The 18,118-nt window shown below is 45.9% G+C and overlaps 1 protein-coding gene across 22 annotated transcripts in view; it reads right to left on the reverse strand.

Annotated features, from left to right (window-relative positions):
- Nucleotides 1–18,118, reverse strand: part of LOC125425246 (zinc finger protein 420-like) — a 92,261-nt gene that overhangs the window by 8,327 nt on the left and 65,816 nt on the right. For 6 of the 22 annotated variants that reach the window (XM_048482813.1, XM_048482821.1, XM_048482812.1 and 3 more), the window contains 2 exons: nt 5,016–5,240; nt 4,289–4,877 (listed from right to left, as the gene is read on the reverse strand). The exons of 5 other annotated variants lie outside the window; for them this stretch is intronic. In XM_048482813.1, coding sequence (XP_048338770.1) covers nt 4,289–4,877; nt 5,016–5,240 — 814 coding nt within the window. Of the gene's footprint in view, nt 1–4,288; nt 4,878–5,015; nt 5,241–5,323; nt 5,362–6,327; nt 6,421–6,866; nt 6,994–8,695; nt 8,880–8,904; nt 8,924–10,253; nt 10,362–18,118 lie in introns of those variants that run through there. 11 more of the 22 variants (XM_048482814.1, XM_048482816.1, XM_048482815.1 and 8 more) reach the window with 10 other exon arrangements.

An 18,118-nucleotide genomic window follows, 5' to 3' on the forward strand; every position in this document is an offset into this window, starting at 1 on the left:
TGGTGTATCACACCCCACCCTCTTGGTACTTCGCCACTGTCTGCCTTGGAGGGAGGGGGTGATGTGCCAAGCTCGCACTGGTGTGGGGGTGTGGCATGGGTGTTCCAGGGGCGTGGCGGGGGCACAGGGCAAACACAGTTCCCCCTGGCTCCACCCCTGCATTATAATGGAGTGTGAGTTATGTGGAAATACTGTTCTACTGGGAGAAATGCTTTGGACAGCACAGTGTTCTTGCTCTTGGCAACTGAAGATAAAACCTTCCTTTGTTTGGAACGAGACATGGTGTTTCTGTGTGGTTCTTTCATGCCTACTGTTGCTTCCTGATATACCAGAAGTTTGGGTAGCTGGCTACACTGCGCATACGGATGTCAACAGGGAGATCAAAGTTCTCCACACATTCAGACAGCCAACTATTTTTATCAACAATATAAAATGATTTCATAAAAACCGTTAAAAGCCAGGAATAAAATCCCATTAAAACCAGTCTAAAAAGACTTTATGCTTCTCATCCCTTGCCCGGACTCAGATTGCCCACCAATCTTTTTTGGAACATATCTGGTTTTTAGCCTCACTGGAAAGCCAGGAGGGCAGGAGCCCCCACCCTCTTCCCTCTGGGAAGCCGTTGCAGGCAGGGTGCAGCCAATGAAAAAACTCAGAGTCCACACTGTGGCAGAACACATCTTGGACAAGATGGAGACTGAGAACAGACTGTGCTGGGAAGAATTCATGAGGAGAACCAGTGGGATGCTGTTATCCCAGGTTACATGAAGGATAGGGCAGGGCGCATTGGGGGTGGGGTTGCCCTCTACATCAAAGAGAGCATAGTGTCACATAAAATAGACAATGCAAGGGGAGCTGATTCCCCTATAGAATCACTGTGGACATCAATACCAGGTGTGAAGGATAGTTTAATATTAGGAATATATTATTGTCCCCCTGACCAAAGCGCACAGGAGGATTCTGAGATGGAAAAAGAAATTAGAGAGGCCAACAAAAGCAAAAACGTAGTGGGAATGGGTGATTTCAATTATCCCCACATAAACTGGAAAAATGCACGTTCAGGTCATAGTAGGAAACAAACATTTCTTCAAGTACATCAAAAGTAGGAAGCCAGCTAGGGAAGCGGTAGGCCCGTTAGATGACAAAGGGTGTACTAAAAGATGACAGGGAGATTGCAGAGAAGCTGAATGAATTCTTTGCATCTGTCTTCACCCAAGAGGAGGGGAGGAAAATTCCTGCACCTGAACCCAAGCTTCTTAGGAGGTGAATCTGAGGAACTAGTGAAGATAGTGGTAGACAAGGAAGAAGTTATGGCAGCCATTGATAAACTAAATGCAACCGAATCTCCTGGGCCAGATTGCATTCACCCAAGAGTTCTTAAAGAGCTCAAGCATGCTATTGCTGATCTTCTCACTTTAATATGCAACTCATCCCTGAAATCAACCTCCATTCCTGAAGACTGGAAGATGGCCAATCTTTAAGAAAGGATCTAGGGGGGACCCAGGAAATTATAGACCAGTCAGTTTGACACCTATTCCTGGTAAATTAGTAGAATCTATCATTAAAGATAAAATTATAAAACATGTAGAAAAGCAAGACCTGCTGAGGAAGAATCAGCATGGCTTTTGCAGAGGCAAGTCCTGTCTTACAAACTTGCAAGAGTTATTTAAGGGTGTAAACAGGCATGTGGATAAGGGGGAACCAGTGGACATTGTCTACTTGGATTTCCAAAAGGCTTTTGACAAAGTTCCGCACCAGAGACTATTGAAAAAACTCACCAATGAAGGAAAAAGAGGGGAAGTCCTCCTATGGATTAAAAACTGGTTGAGGGACAGAAAGCAAAGAGTGGGTGTAAATGAGAAGTTCTCACAATGGAGAGATGTAGGGAGTGGTGTCCCCCAAGGATCTGTTTTGGGACCAGTGCTCTTTAACCTATTCATAAATGACCTAGAAGTAGGGGTCATTCATCAAGGTCTGCTTGGAGCTCTTCGCAATCCTTTGCAGTTCTCACCACCCTATACAATTTGATCCTCCTTAATCTGAGATTGAAAATGCCTTAGCAGACCAGGTGCTCAGGAGCAGCAGCAGCAGAGGGCCATTGCTTTCACATCCTGCATCTCAGCTCCCAAAGGCACCTGGTAGGCCACTGCAAGTAGTAGAGTGCTGGACTAGATGGACTCTGGTCTGTTCCAGCAGGCTCTTTCTTATGTTCTTATGTAACTCAAGCGCCAGCTGGGAATCTGCAGAGGAAGCCTGTCCTCTCCTGTATGAGGGCCCAGGAGGGTCATGAAGGGCTGGAATGGTAAGAATCAGTGTCTTCAATTCGACCCTAACACCATGTGAGAACAAATGGGCTGCAGCATTGTGTACCAGCTGCAGTTTCCAGACTGTCTCCAAGGGCAGCCCCATGTAGAGCATGGGGTGGGTTCATCAGAAAAAAGGATCAGTCATCAATAAGGAGTGTCTGAGCCAAATGCTATCAGGGAGATTGCAGCAGAGAATGAAGACTGATTAGCTGTATTTACTATGATTTCTCCCATGTGATTTCTTTGATAAGTAAGGTGTGAAAGCCAGCTCAAACCATTTCCACACTTCAGGCACTTGTTTGGTTTCTCCCGTGTCAATACTTCGATGGGAAGTAAGATTTACTATACAGAAAAAACAATGCGTCGCACCCAGGCTGGGGCAATGAAAGTAGAAGAATCAAATTACTCTTAGGACTTGAATCCTTATACAGTTTTATATAACATCATGAAAAGCAACGTTGCCACATAAACATTCAAATAACATGTTGATAAATTACATGAGTAACGTGAAAAGACTGATATCCAACAAATTGAGTAATCACGGTTCCATGCTGCAGCCCGTTTCACATGGGCTCTTAAAGATACAGTGACAAGATGCTGGAATGAAAAGATGATGGAAAGCTCCGTACATGAACAGCGTTTTCGAAAAGTCTTCCTCAGAACTTTGCATTCTTATATGCATTTGTCTTTGCCCTTATTATCTTGAAGGCTACTGACCATTTCTAAATAGATTTACCCTCTGACTGAAGTATCTTCCACATGACAGGCATTTATATGTTTTCTCCCCTCTTTTTTATTTATTTTATTTATTATTGCATTTTTATACCGCCCTCCCCCGGAGGGCTCAGGGCAGTGTCCAACATTAACAACAAACAGTAAAACAAGATATGTGAATACTTTGATGGAAAGTAAGATTTAATCTCCAACTGAAATATTTTCCACACATCAGGCATTTATATGGCTTCTATCCTATGTGGATTCTTGGATGTGAAGTAAGGCTTCCATTCCGACTGAACCCTTTTCCACACTCCAGGCCCTTATATGGTTTCTCCTTTATGGATTCCTTGATGGGAACTTAGGATTCTTTGATGGGAACACTCTGATGGGAATTGTATGGATTCTTTGATGGGAACACTCTTACAGAAGCTTTTTACACAGTCAAGGCATTTGTATGGTTTCTCCCATGTGAATTCTGTGATGTGAAGTAAGACTTTTACAGTGACTAAAGGCTTTTCCACACTCCAAGCATTTGTATGGGTTCTCTCCTGTGTGGATTCTTTGATGGGTAGTAAGGTTGTCACTCCTATTGAACCCTTTTCGACACTCCAGGCATTTGTCTGTTTTCTCCCCGTGTGGATTCTTTAATGGGAAGTAAGGCTGTCACTCCTATTGAATCCTTGTTCACACTCCAAGCATTTTTATGGTTTCTCCCCGTATGAATTCTTTGATGGGAAGTCAGGTTGTCACTCCGACTGAAGGCTTTTCCACACTCCAGGCATTTGTATGGTTTCTCCCCTGTGTGAATTCTTTCATGGAAAGTAAGGCTGTAACTCCTATTAAATCCTTGTCCACATGCCAGACATTTGTATGGTTTCTCCCCTGTGTGAATTCTTTGATGGGAAGTAAGATGTCCATTCTGACGGAAGTTTTTTCCACAGACCAGGCATTTGTATGGTTTCTCCCCTGTGTGAATTCTTTGATGGGAAGTAAGGTTATCACTCCTACTGAATCCTTTTCCACACTCCAGACATTTGTAAGGTTTCTCTGCTGTGTGAGTTCTTTGGTGAGAAGTAAGACTTTTGTTGTGACAAAAGCCTTTTCCACACTCCAGGCATTTGTATGGTTTCTCCCCTGTGTGAATTCCTTGATGAAAAGTAAGACTTTTGCAGCGACTGAAGGCTTTTCCACACTCCTGGCATTTGTATGGTTTCTCCCCTGTGTGAATTTTTTGATGGGTAGTAAGGTTGTCACTCCTATTGAACCCTTTTCCACACTCCAGGCATCTGTATGGTTTCTCCCCTGTGTGAATTCTTTGATGAAAAGTAAGTCTTTTGCAGTGACTGAAGGCTTTTCCACACTCCAGGCATTTGTATGGTTTCTCCCCTGTGTGAATTCTTTGATGTGAAGTAAGATGTCCATTCTGACGGAAGTTTTTTCCATAGACCAGGCATTTGTATGGTTTCTCCCCTGTGTGAATGCTTTTATGAAAAGTAAGTCTTTTGCAGTGACTGAAGGCTTTTCCACACTCCAGGCATTTGTATGGTTTCTCCCCTGTGTGAATTCTTTGATGGGAAGTAAGATGTCCATTCTGACGGAAGTTTTTTCCACAGACCAGGCATTTGTATGGTTTCTCCCCTGTGTGTCTTATTTGATGATAATTGAGGCTGGCACCGTGCTTAAAGGCTGCTCCACCCTCGAAGCATTTATGGGGTTTTCCCCCTTTGTGAATACCTTGATGGGAAGTAAGGGATCCACTCTGACGGAAGCTTTTTCCACACTCCAGGCATTTGTATGGTTTCTCCCCTGTGTGAGTTCTTTGATGGGAAAAAAGGTTTCCACTCTGACATAAGCCTTTTCCACACTCCTGGCATTTATATGGCTTTTCCTGTGAGTGAATTCTTTGATGAGAAGTTAGGCTTCCACTCCTACTGAAACCTTTTCCACATTTCATTCTTTGATGGGAAGTGAGGTGTGCCTTCGTGTGGAAGCCTTTTCCACACTCCAGGCATTTGTAAGGTTTCTCCCCTGTGTGAAAGATTTGATGGGAGATAAAGTGTCCACTCTCACTGAAGTCTTTACCACACTCCAGATATTTATATGGGCTCTCCTTTTTCAGGGCATCACAATATTCAGTGCTGTCTTTTCCATCTGAATATATATCTTGTTTTTCCTTCTTACAATGCTCTTTCATTTCATTCCCTGACTCCACATCTCCTGCGGAAAGAGAAGAGAACTGTGGTATGAACTGTGGTATAAAAACCCCCACGGTTTGAATGTTCGAGACTGAACTGAATTACTTGCTGTACAGCATGCAAGAACTGGAGCGCCCGGTGTCTAAAAACCATTTCCAGAATCCTGGATGGCAATCTGGTCCTGTGAAAAACCACATGATATAGACTGATCTTTAGTTGGTGTCAATTAAAAGTAGCATAGGATTTCATTGGGGAAGTTACTGGCTAAGAGATCCTTCTCTGTCCTAAACTGGAAATCAAAACACCAGCCCCCAAATGTAGCCACAGGCATGTTATTTTGTTCTTAGTCAGTGAAAAATGCTTAATTGATTTCTGTTCCCAGGTCAGTGAGGGTTCATGGAACTGGGGCTCTTGTGGGAATTTTTGTGTTGTTTGACTCATAAATGTCCCCCTGGCCAGAGCATGAATGAATCGCCCTCGTATTCTCAGAAAGGCACCCCCGAAGTTGTGTAAGCCACATTCTCTCCCCCAGCTTTTTATTAAAATGAAGGAGCAGCAGTCCCCTCAAAGGCTACTACTACACCTTCTCTCTCTCCCTCTCTCTTTTTTATTTCAGCTAAACCTGGGGAAAAAATAGGAATGGAAAATAATTACAGAAATGGATTAGAGAAATTAGACGTTTACATTCAAAGGATGTCCAATCTTGGAAATAACTTCACCATTCCTTCCCTTTCAGTTGAAACATCATCAGAAAGAGCAGCTGTTCTCAATCATGTATCATCTCAGAAGGATACAGACTGCAGCCTCCCACAAAGTCCACAGATTCCCCCAGATCAGTGCCTGCAATCTCCATCTAAAAGGGTGTCAGGTGCCTGAGAAACAGCCCTGCCAGAGAGCCACTCAGGGTGGACAGTGAACAAGTGATCTGACTTGGTACAAGGAAGCAGGCTGTTTTCATAGGTTCCAGATCTACAGCCACCACCTTCACATTTACACCTCATTCAATCTCTGAGGAAAGTCAAACAGTGAGGATAAGCCACATAAAAATCCACCTGCTCTTCAAAGGAAGCACACGCAAAGTACAGGCCCAAGGAACATATAGTAGCTACCTGGTAGTTCCTCCGCTTCATCGAAGATCCTGAGAAACCCTTCGTCTTCCTCTTCTAGATGGGCTATCAGCTCAGGCTTAGCAATCAGAGGACCTTGTGATCAGGAGGGAAAAAAACAACCACCACCAAAATTATCCTGAGTGCAAATAAATTCCCCAAGTAAGGTTGACAACACATCCAGAAATACACAACAGACAAGTATTAGGAATGGAAGACAGTAGAGAGCCAAGAATCATCCATCCAGAACTGGCAGTTTTTTGGCGCTCCCTGCCAAACTGAAAAGAAAATGCCAGCTGTAAACTAAATAATTGGCAATGTTCCCTCCACAGCAACCTCTCAGTCCAGGTAAGGCAAGACCGGAGGGGCACCTTCTCTTTAACCTCTTCTGATGTCATCTCAGCTCATTGAGCAAAAGGATTGCCAGGGAGGGGTTGGTTCTCTGCAATGTAAACCCAAAAGACCTCCCAAATCAGAGGAAGAACAATGGAGGTTGGCTAAGATCAGCCACTGGAATCAGTCCAGAAGAAAAGGATCCTCACCCAGAGAAGACACATTCCAAAAGTTCTCCAGCATCACTTCCTTGTACAGCGCCCTTTGGGTGGGCCGCAGCAGGGCCCATTCCTCCTTGGTGAAATGCACGGCCACCTCTTCAAACGACACCCTACCCTGCAACGAGGAAGAGTAGGAAACATTTCTTTACATCAGTGGAAAGCTGATCTGTGGGCGGAAAAGTCAAAAGCAGAGACAGCCGGGTCTGAGGCCTGAATGGACATTTCAATCTTCTCCTGATAGAAGGAACAATGGGTTTGCTTATTTAATTTATAAGCCAAATTATATGGCTGTAAATATTTTCCCTTACCAAGGAAAATCCAGCTAGCAAACATCTTGCTTGCTTTCTTAAACTAGTCCATTTTCTACTGACCCTAGGTGGGTTAAACAAACACCTGGTCCTTTTCATTATGAGCATTTTCTTCTGCAATTCTATCTCAATCTCCATCCCGACACACGTGCTTGCACATTGTTCCGACTCTGTTAATTTGGGGGTCAAATTCCAGAGATCCTTCTGGAATTCCACAGTTCAACAACCAGGTGAAACTAAAACTAAATATGAAGAGAGAGACCTGCACAATCTTCTGAAGGTTTGATGTGGCCCCTTTCCTCTCCCCCTCCTGCCCTGCTTTCTGATAGGGTCAAGAAATCACTGCCTTTTTTTAGCAACTCATAAGCATCTTTCTTCTGGTCTTGAGCCCATGCTATTGGTCCCCACCCCACCCCCACCCACCCCAATGGATCAGGATGTGGCTGATTATTTTGGAGATGATCATTTTCCTTTGCAATTTGCTCTTTTGCTTCCTGCTGCCTGGCCTTACAATTCAGTTGCTGCAGGGAGAAAAAGCCGGAGGCGACTTGAATACTTCCCAGAGAGAATCCCTGCAGCAATGAATTTTATGTATTCCGGGGACTGCAAGCTCCTGCTCATTGGGTTTATGAAACAGAAGAATACTGTCGGAACGGTAGGAATGTAGTTTGGTATTTTGGATGTTTTTAAGCCAGTCTGTACAAAACTGACAGTGACTTCTAGGACCGTCTGACAAAATACCTGGCTCAATAATGAATGCAGAAAATATATTCGAAGAATTAAACTCAGTCTTTTTAAACATTCTAGTTTATGCCCTCATTTACGAGATTTGCAATTTTGAAAAGCATAAAAAATGGCTTGTTCAACGTGACGGCTGGAAGAGAAGACGACATGGTGGACCTTTTAGAATTTATGGCAAGTTCTATGTCTGAAGTCAATACAAGGCTCTGGATTCTGGGCTCAGAAGACGATTGATGCAGCAGAATGCACCCGGCTTTGCTAAAGCCAGTTCTAGCCACCCCTGCCCAGGGAACAGATTTTATTCCCACAGGCTCATCACCCTCCCCCTGCCCCTTTCCCAGGAATGTGAAAGAAACAAAGAATAGGAAGGCCCGTTAGGGAGCTGAGTGTCCCAAGACCAGAAGAGCGAGTGTCTCCCCTTTGGAGACAGCGCCAGGGTCCTTGCCCAGTTAGCATCAAAGAAACTCAAAGGAAGAGCAGTGAGAGAAAGATCCAGTAGCATATCCCAATCTGTGCCCCTTTCCCACTGAAGGTGTGAATGTTCCTTTGGCAGTTCCTTTGAAGGAGAGGGCCACCTGACAATATGGTTAGTAACTGTTCTGTGCTGTCCAGTATTCCATCAAGCGCTGCCCCTGCAATATGGGAACAACCGCTCACGCCTATCTTTACAAAGGCCTCTGGTTTCATTCATGGTCCAGTTTTGAACCATCCCTGCCCTCTCCTGCATTTTTGACCAGTAACCCGCCCCCGGCCCCTCCCCCCCTTTACCTGAGCTGACTGCATGGTGGCTCTCTTACTTCCGCCAAGAGCAGGAGATGGTGGAGAAGGCATCAAGTACGACTTTTCACTCTTGCCTGGGAGGGTGAGAAATAAAAGGGGTGGGGAATTCCTTTTTTGCACTACAAACACATTTCCTGTGCCAGTTCTTTGAATGACCCTCTCTGCATAACGGCTTTGGTCACAACTGAGGGGACCACCTTTGATCTAGGAAGGATCCGGAGTGTTTGACCCATCATCTTTCTCCCACTAAGCCATTGTTTATTGGAGGTGGTCTCATATTCATACACAACCACTGCACATCCTCTCTGGGGCAAAGAGTCCGTGACATGCCTGAAACTACCCCACACCCTCCCCGCACTCAGAGTAGCCAAGACATTCAGGGGGCTATGCTGGTTTTGAGCAGGCAGCGTCCTGAGAGATAGGATGGACTGCTTGACGTAAAGTTGCAGGTGACAGATGCCAGCTAGGAGTGACTATCTCCCTGCACACAGAAAACTAGCCATCCAAGGAAATAGTTCTTGCCCTCCCTACCTCGACTGGCCATGATGCGTTTCTGTGGCAGGGAAATTTTAACAGAAGGGGAAATGCATTCCTCTATCCCAGGGGTAGGGAACCTGCGGCTCTCCAGATGTTCAGGAACTACAATTCCCATCAGCCTCTGTCAGCATGGCCAATTGGCCATGCTGGTAGGGGCTGATGGGAATTGTAGTTCCTGAACATCTGGAGAGCCTCAGGTTCCCTACCCCTGCTCTATCCGCAGTCTCAGGTGAAGCTCCCTTCAATCCATATGTGGAAAAAGCAGATAGGAAGGCCCTGATGTTTTCCCCGTCCCCTCCACCATGTTAGTCTCTGTGAGAACTTGACATGTGGACAAAATCCAGGAAAGACTGAGGGATTCTAAGCATCACCTTTTTTTATCCCACAAAGGCAGCTGTATGCTCCCCCCCCCCCGCCCCCGCTCTCTTGGAATACAGCCAAGCTACAGAGCAAGAGCTAAATATGTCACATCTCTGTCATCCATTAAGCAATGCCGCACATTTATGTTAGCAAGGCCTGGAAATAAAAGGTCCTCCCCATGAATCTGCAGCAGAGTAGAAAAAAGAGCCCCCAAACAGTAGGAAACTGACAAGAGCGAAGGAGAAGGAGAACGAAACGGGGGTGGAGGAGACAGAAAGACTGGTGTGGTCTCCCACTGTGGCTGTTTTGCAGGCACACTCCAGAAGCAACGGGGCCCCCTTCCACACGGGAGTCTCCCCCACGGTTGGATGATCCAGAGCCCGCCTCCCCCTCTTGATCCTCCACCACCACCACCCCGGTCCCACCTCTCTGGGTCCTTCGCTCAACACGCCCCCCCCCCCCAAGACTCCCCTGTGGTCGCCCCTCCCCCCCCCATCCGAAAAGCGCCACGGGGACCCCCAGCCCCTCCGAGTTCGGATCCCGCCCCCCAAACCTCCGCGGGGGCCAAGGGACCCCCCCCCGACCCCCACCTCTGCCGCGGGCCTCGCCTTGCAGCCCCTCCCCCCCCATCCCGCAGCCTCCAGCTCACCGGCCTCCCGCCCGGCCATTCTAACGGCATCCGGGGAGGAGCAGAGGAGACTTCCGGGAGGGGCAGGAAGTGTGGCTCCCCCTCCCTCCGCGGCCTCTCTGGGACTGCGTCTCTCTCTCCCTTTAACCCTCCGAGGGCCGCTGAGGTGGTCGGGAGGGGGAGCAGCTGGGAGGGGGCCTGGGGGCGCCTGGGAGACCCGCAGAGATGTCCCTTTCCCTGCAGGGGTGCTGCTGTTTTAATCGTCCCCCCCCCCGCTCTTCCACACATGTTAAATACTGTCTAAAAAGAATATATGCACGCGTGTCAAGCTCCCATATAAAAAGCTACTCAGAATCTGCCCAACGCAAATCCAGTTCACCAGATAAGAGCTCACTGCTCATGCGCAAGAGAGGGGACTTAAACCCAGTCCTCCACGTTAGCATCCAACTGCTGTTAACCACTGCACCATCTTAGCTCCCAAGGGGGATGGGACAGGTTCATGGAGGAGAGGTCTATCAATGGAGCCTCTGCGTTCATGTTGCTCCAAGAAGCCACCTGCAGTCTACCTTTTACTCCCGGCAAGGGGAGGGGGGAGGCATGCCAGGAGCCAAGAGGCTGGAGACAATCAATTTTATTCGTCAGAGATGAATCTAGTAGCAAACAGGAGAGGGCTGGACTGGCAAAGAAAGTCCCTTTTTTCTATAAGAAAAGGACTAAGAATACATCACTGCTCAAAACAAAACCATCAGTCTCACATCCGTCACGATGAGGCAACTTTACACTGCAGTATCGTGTAACCTCTAACTGTGGGTTCTGTGGGGCAGTACTTGGAATGAGTTGCAACAACAATTTTTAAACAACAAAATGGTTTACTTTTCTTTACAATTAACACTTTTAAAACATCAACATTTAACGTTACAATTCAAGGCAGGGGTGTAGCTAGGGTAAATGGAGCCCGGGGCAAAATCTGAGTTTTGCGCCCCCCCCCCCCATTTGGGCAGCATCCCTCCCCCACCACGACCAAACAACATTTTTTGCACCAGGTCATCTCAAAGTCACCATTGCATTATAGAACATGGCCCAACACACAAATCTGAACACACCCAGGGCTCCCTAGTTTAAACAACATTGAAAGTGATGCTATTTTTTGAAGGCAGGGAATCCACCCTGAAACAGCATCACTTTTAATGTTGTTTAAACTACAAAGCCCAGATTCTCCTTTTAAATCCACCTTAAGGGGATACTCTGGGCTCCCTAGTTTAAACAACATTGAAAGTGATGCTGTTTCAGGGTAGATTCCCCACCCCAAACAGCATCATTTTCAATGTTGGTTATTGTGGGTTTTCTGGGCTGTGTGGCCGTGGTCTGGTGTATCTTGTTCCTAATGTTTCACCTGCATCTGTGGCTGGTATTTTCAGAGGTGTATCACAGAGAGAAGTCTATTATACACTGTGTCCAGCCTTCTCTTATAACAGACTTCTCTCTGTGATACACTTCTGAAGATGCCAGCCACAGATGCAGGCGAAATGTTAGGAACAAGATCTATCAGACCACGGCTACACAGCCTGTAAAACTCACAACTACCAGTTGAATCTGGTTTTTGAAAGCCTTCAACAATACTTTTAATGTTTTTTTTAATCTAGGGAGCCCAGATTCTCCCTTTAAATCCACTCCAAAGGAGGTGGATTTAAAGAGAGAACCTGGGGAAAATTTGAGGGTGCCTGTCAGGGGAGCAATGTTTAAGCTAACAGTACCAAACTTTTAGGTTATCTTCAGAAGACTCTCCTGATTAAACCACCCAGGTTTAGTGAAGTTTGGTTCAGGAAGCCCAAAGTTATGGACCCTCAAAAGGGTAGCCCCATCTACCATTAGCTCCCATTGGAAACAATGGAGGATGGAGCACCCCTTTTGGGGGTCCATAACTTTGGACCCCCTGAACCAAACTGCACCAAACCTGGGTGGTATCAGCAGGAGACTATCCTTATGATACCACCTAGGTTTAGTGAAGTTTGATTCAGGGGATCCAAAGTTATGGACCCTCAAAATGGTAGCCCCGTTTACTATTAGCTCCCATTGGAAATAATGGAGTATGGGGTCACCCATTTTGGGGGTCCATAGCTTTGGACCCCCCGAACCAAACTGCACCAAACTTGGCTGGTATCATCAGGAGAGTCACCTGATAATAGTCTGATAGTTTGGTGCTGCTAGCCTAAAAACTGCACCCCCTGCAGGCCAAAAATGGGAAAAACCCTGAAAAATAGAAAAAGCCACTAACGAACCTGCAATTTTTGCGCCCACCACAAGGTGGCGCCCGGGGCGCTTGTCCCCGGATGTCCCCATGGTAGCTACGCCTCTGATTCAAGGTCCTGTTCAGGTTGCATTTCAAGTCCTTCTATTTACAGTCTACTGATATTGCCAAGTCCAAATTCTCCTTTGCAAGTTGGCTGGCTCCTGAAGACTCCAAGGGCTTGATGAACAGGTTGCAACATGATGAAGGTCTCCAGGAGAACTCTCACCCATTACAACCACAAAAGAAAACCCTGAAACAATAAACTCCAACATTTACAACACAGCAAAACAACAACTACCTTCCCAGTAGTTCCCAACAATATTGCAATTACCTTAACAAGGTGTTAAGGGCTTATAGAAATCAAGGTCCGAGTCTGGTAGCCTTGTCCTCTGCAAAAGAGCTCTTGCAACCTCTCTGCTGCTCCGAGTCTCCACCCCCTTACTGGGTCAACCCATTCTGGGCCAACCCATTCTGGGCATGGGGGTTACAATCGCACTTCCAATTAAACGTCTAAGAGTTCTCTTCCATTCTGGCCATCTCAACCTTATGTAATATATTGAGTTTAGGGACTGTGGCTGAATCTCGGTGGGCGTCTTCAGGCAGGTTTATTTTATTTATTTATTTTATTAAACTTATAGGCCGCCTTATCCCCGAAGGGCTCAAGGCGGCTCACAGCATGGCTGTTAAATCAAACAGCAAATCAACACATAAACACTAAAATCATTAAAACCTAAGCAGCAGTTTACAACAATAAAAGCTATAAATTAAACAGCCCGATTTATGGGTAAAATTGTTGAAACAGGCGCCCAATCAAAGGCCAAAGGGAAAGGAGGGAAGAAGTAGGCAGGGCCTATGATGGAATCATAAATAAATAAGGCCCGGCCATAGCAAGATGGAATGGCAGTCTCACTTTCGGTTTTAAATACAATTTCAGTTTCAGTAGGGGGCAGTGGATCCGCGGCCGGCCCCCCCAAAGGCCCGGTGGAATAGCTCCGTCTTGCAGGCCCTGCGGAACTCGTTAAGGTCCCGCAGGGCCCGCACCGCCGGAGGCAAGGCATTCCACCAGGCAGGGGCCAGAGCCGTAAAGGCTCTGGCCCGGGTTGAGGCCGGCCGTATCGTCCCGGGACCAGGGGTCACCAGTAACTCAGCTGTTGTCGAGCGCAGCGGTCTATGTGGGACATAAGGGGTGATGCGGTCCCGTAGGTATGTGGGCCCCATGCCGCGTAAGGCCTTAAAGGTTTGTACCAGCACCTTGAAAACGATCCGGAACTCCACCGGGAGCCAGTGCAGCCGGCACAGCACAGGGGTGATATGATCTGAATAACCACCACCTGTTAAGAGCCGTGCCGCTGCATTCTGGACCAGCTTCAACTTCCGGATCAGTCGCAAGGGAAGGCCCGCGTAGAGCGAGTTACAGTAATCCAGCCTCGAGGTGACCGTCGCATGGATCACAGTGGCCAGGTCGGACTGGGAGAGATAGGAAGCCAATTCTTCCTGGGCAACTTGGCTCTTTCTAAAACATTGTGTGAACCAGAGACTTATAAACTTTTAAAGGCACAAAGAACACAGTTTTCTCTATTCATAATGAAGAATATATTATATACATTCCATTAATATATTTATTAAACTGTACATTGAATAGCTGTTCTCTAAAACCGTTTTAAGCCTAATATACAACCTATTTAAACAACCTGTTTATAACCTATTTAAATCTATTTTAATACACCTTCAGCAAAATTCATCAACTCCCTTAAACATTATATCAGACCTTGTTACAAAAAGCTAACAGCTTGCACCTGGTATTTTAATCTCCTTTCCTTAGAGAAATTATCTATCAGACAGAAACAAAAGGGTGTACATCAACTGGGTTCTTTAATTATTTTGGTGTGTGTATCTCTTGCCTGAACTATGTTAAAACCAGAAAACTTTGGCCAGTTGCAAAAGCTTCTGGACCGTATTTTACTTTTGTTACTTCATTCAGAGGCAGTCATCCTATGAACAACAGTGCCAGAAGACAATCCTAGGGAAAGGCCTCAGATGCTATGCCCTGTGTGAGACAGGATGAAGGACTAGAAAAAGACACTAGATTGACCCTCACTGGTCTTATCTGGCCGGGCTCTTCTAATGTTCTTATGAAGTGAGCTTTGGCTCATGGAAGCTAATATCTTGGGATATTTAGTTGGGCTTTAATGTGCTTCTAGGCTCAGATTTTCTTCTACCGCTTCAGCAGCACAGCTCCCCACCTGAGACTAAGGTGAACCAATGACTGAAACACCTTCCTGCATTAGTTGATGTGAATCGCCCAGGACAGTGGGGAATACATCCTATTCTCCAGGCAAGACTTCCTTACAAAATCTTATCTTCAGAGAATTAAAGCTGAGGTTCTCATGAAGCTCAGTTCTGCACTTGACGCCAACATTTTGTGCCTACTTGGTGTACTTAAAGATGCACCAAAAACACACAGACTATTCCCAGCAAATTCATTTGCTATGCTTGTGTGTTGTTTTTATGTGTGTGTGTGTGTGTCTATAACTGGCTAGTCTGCCCCTTCCTTACCCAAAAGCTGGGATTTTCCTCTGCTCTTTGGCTTCTGTGTTTGTCCCTCCCATAGGCAGGGCAATAAACTGAATTCTGCTTTTCTGGTTTTCAATCAAGATAGCCGTTTCCTAACATTCCTGAGGGTGGGTCAGAATCAGAAAGCTCCCTTTCACAGGGTGAAAGATTTCACATACATTCAGGTTAAAAATGATTTTGGCAATATGTGATTCCAGTAGAATACATGTTGTGTATATATCTCATTATCATTTCAGTGTTCATTAAAATATAGAAAAACACATTTTCAATCATCTGGTCAGATGTATCTCTCTTATTAACCTTTGATCTTTTCATGTTTGCGTTATTCACAAAGCCGATGGCTGTGTTGCTGCTCTGTAGATGTCATGGATCGATACACCTCTGTGGAATGCCAAAAATGCTGCTTGGGCCCTAGTTGAATGCGCCCACACCTGTTATGGATACCACCTCCCCGCCTCTGTGTGTTGTCCACCTTGATAATGTCTGAGATGGTGCTTCGGATCTCTTGCTGGGGCCTCCACAAGCAACAAATGAAGACCTTCTTTTTCAAAACATTTAGTCTGATCTAAATGAAAGATCAGAGCTCGTCTCATATCCAAACTATGCAAAATTCTTTCTGCCTCTGATTGTGGCCTAGGGAAAAAACAGGTAACACTACAAATGAAACTTGGACACCCAACTTCGGCAAAAAAAGGGAGACTAGGCCTTAGCACGACCCTCTCGTCAAATATTTTGAGAAATGGTGGGTTGACGCCCAATTCTGCCAATTCACTGACTCTTTGAGACAAGGTAATGCCCATTAAAAGCATGGCTTCACAGAAAGGTAACAGATGTTGAAGCTATTGGTTCAGATGGTTTAGTCATCAAATGGGCCGAAACAAATGGCAATGATCACTGTGGTAAGAACCGAAGTAAGAGGATTAAAATTGTTCATTCCCTTTAAAAACCTCTTGGACAAGTCACGTGAAAAGAAAGACTTGCCCACAATTCCCTGATGAAATGCTGACAAAACAGCCAGATGTACCCTCAGGGATGACCCTGCAAAACCTCCCTTCTTTAAGTACAGAAGATAATTTAAAAGATGATTGGCAAAAGATAATTTTTAAAAGATTGAGAAGTCAACTCTGTCCTCCTCAGCCAAATCCATCTGCTTCAACCAACTCACATAAGAACATAAGAAAAAGCCTGCTGGATCATCTAGTCCAGCACTCTGCTACTCGCAGTGGCCCACCAGGTGCCTTTGGGAGCTCACGTGCAGGAGGTGAAAGCAATGGCCTTCTGCTGCTGCTGCTCCCGAGCACCTGGTCTGCTAAGGCATTTGCAATCTCAGATCAAGGAGGATCAAGACGGGTAGCCATAGAATCCAGTTCACCAGATAAGAGTTCACTGCTCATGTGGAAGAGTGGGGAATCAAACCGATGTTACCGTTCACTACTCTTAACCACTGCAACATGCTAACTCTCAAGGGGGATTAGACAGATTCATGGAAGAGAGGTTTAAGAAATGTTTCGCAAGCTTTTGCGTTCTTTTTACAGTTTCAGCTCTTTATTGATATTTTATATGTTATTAATCTTACTCCAGGGGTTAAAAAGGTAAGGGTGCCATACTGTGGGAATTGTAGATTTAAATCTTTATATTTTATTGTATTAATTGTATATATTGTTGTACACTGCATTGTGCCCCACCCCCAGAATGGTTTATAAACTGAATAATTATATTAAAAGGTATATGTGGAAAAGTCCCTTCCCTGCTTAAAGGTAAGAATTAAAAACTGGCAATAAAAAGTACCACATGCGCAATACACTCAGAAGCCAAAATAATTCAATGCTATAAGGCAGTGATGGCGAACCTTTTAGAGACTGAGTGCCAAGGACGGAGCAAGGGGAAACTCTGTCCAGGGCATGCGTGCACCCTGCGCCCCTGCCATGCCCCCGCCCTGCCCTGGAACGTCCCTGGAATGCTCCGAAACACCCTAACCCTGTCACACCCCTGGAATGCCCACACAACTCAGAAAACCCACAATGTCCGGTTGATCATGGCTGTGAAAAACAATTCTTTCTTTTACTTGGAAGAAAATGGGAAATGGCTACTAAAATCTACAAAGGCAGGGCAGGACCGAGAATATGGCACCTGTCCCTACTCCTGCATGGACCTTTGCCCCTCCCATTATTCGTCTTCAACAGCTTTTTCTGGGTTGTCCACCCAAATGGAATGGGGGGGGGGGGGAGGAGATACTTGGGAGGTCAAAGTTCTCCACGTTCAGTAAGTCAATTTTGAAAAAAATCAACAATATAAAAGGATTTCATAAGACAACCATTATAAACCAGGGATAAAATCCCACTAAAACCAGACTTAAAAGACCTTATGCTTTCCAACAGCGGGTGCTGCACTTTGCCCAGGCTCAGACTGCCCACAAAGCTTTTTTGGAACATTTCTAGTTTTTAGACTCACTGGAAAGCCAGGAGGGCTGGAGTCCCCCAGCCTCTTCCAGGAGGCCGTTGCAGAGGCAGGAGGCAGCCAACAAAAAGGCTCGATTCCAGATTGTGGCAGAACATGTTTTCAAAAAGGTGGAGACTGAGAACAGACCATGCTGAGAAGAACACAAGTGCCAGGTGGGAATCTGAGGAGGAAGCCAGTCCTCTCCTGTATGTGGGCCCAGGAAGGTCATGGAGGGCTTGAATGGTAGGGCAATTCACTGAAGGCCACTGTTTGCGTGTTCAGTGCCATCGAGCCTCTTCCGGCTGAAGGTGAACCCCGTGAATGAATGACCTCCGAGATGGCTCAACACAGCCTTGCTCAGGTCTTGCAATTGGGAGTCATCTTCTGAACTACAGGTTGTGAGGAAAGAGCATTTGGGGCCATCTGTTTCTCCAACAGCAGCCCTGGATCCAGGAAAAATCCCAAGCTGACTTGAGCAGAATGAATCTGAAAAAGAAATTAGATTTATCTCCCACTTTTCTCAGCCACAAAGAGTCTCACGGCAGCTGACAAACTCCTTCCCTTCCTTTCCCCACAGCAGACA

The sequence above is a fragment of the Sphaerodactylus townsendi genome, unplaced genomic scaffold (assembly GCF_021028975.2).
Source record: "Sphaerodactylus townsendi isolate TG3544 unplaced genomic scaffold, MPM_Stown_v2.3 scaffold_24, whole genome shotgun sequence".
Classification (NCBI taxonomy): domain Eukaryota; kingdom Metazoa; phylum Chordata; class Lepidosauria; order Squamata; family Sphaerodactylidae; genus Sphaerodactylus; species Sphaerodactylus townsendi.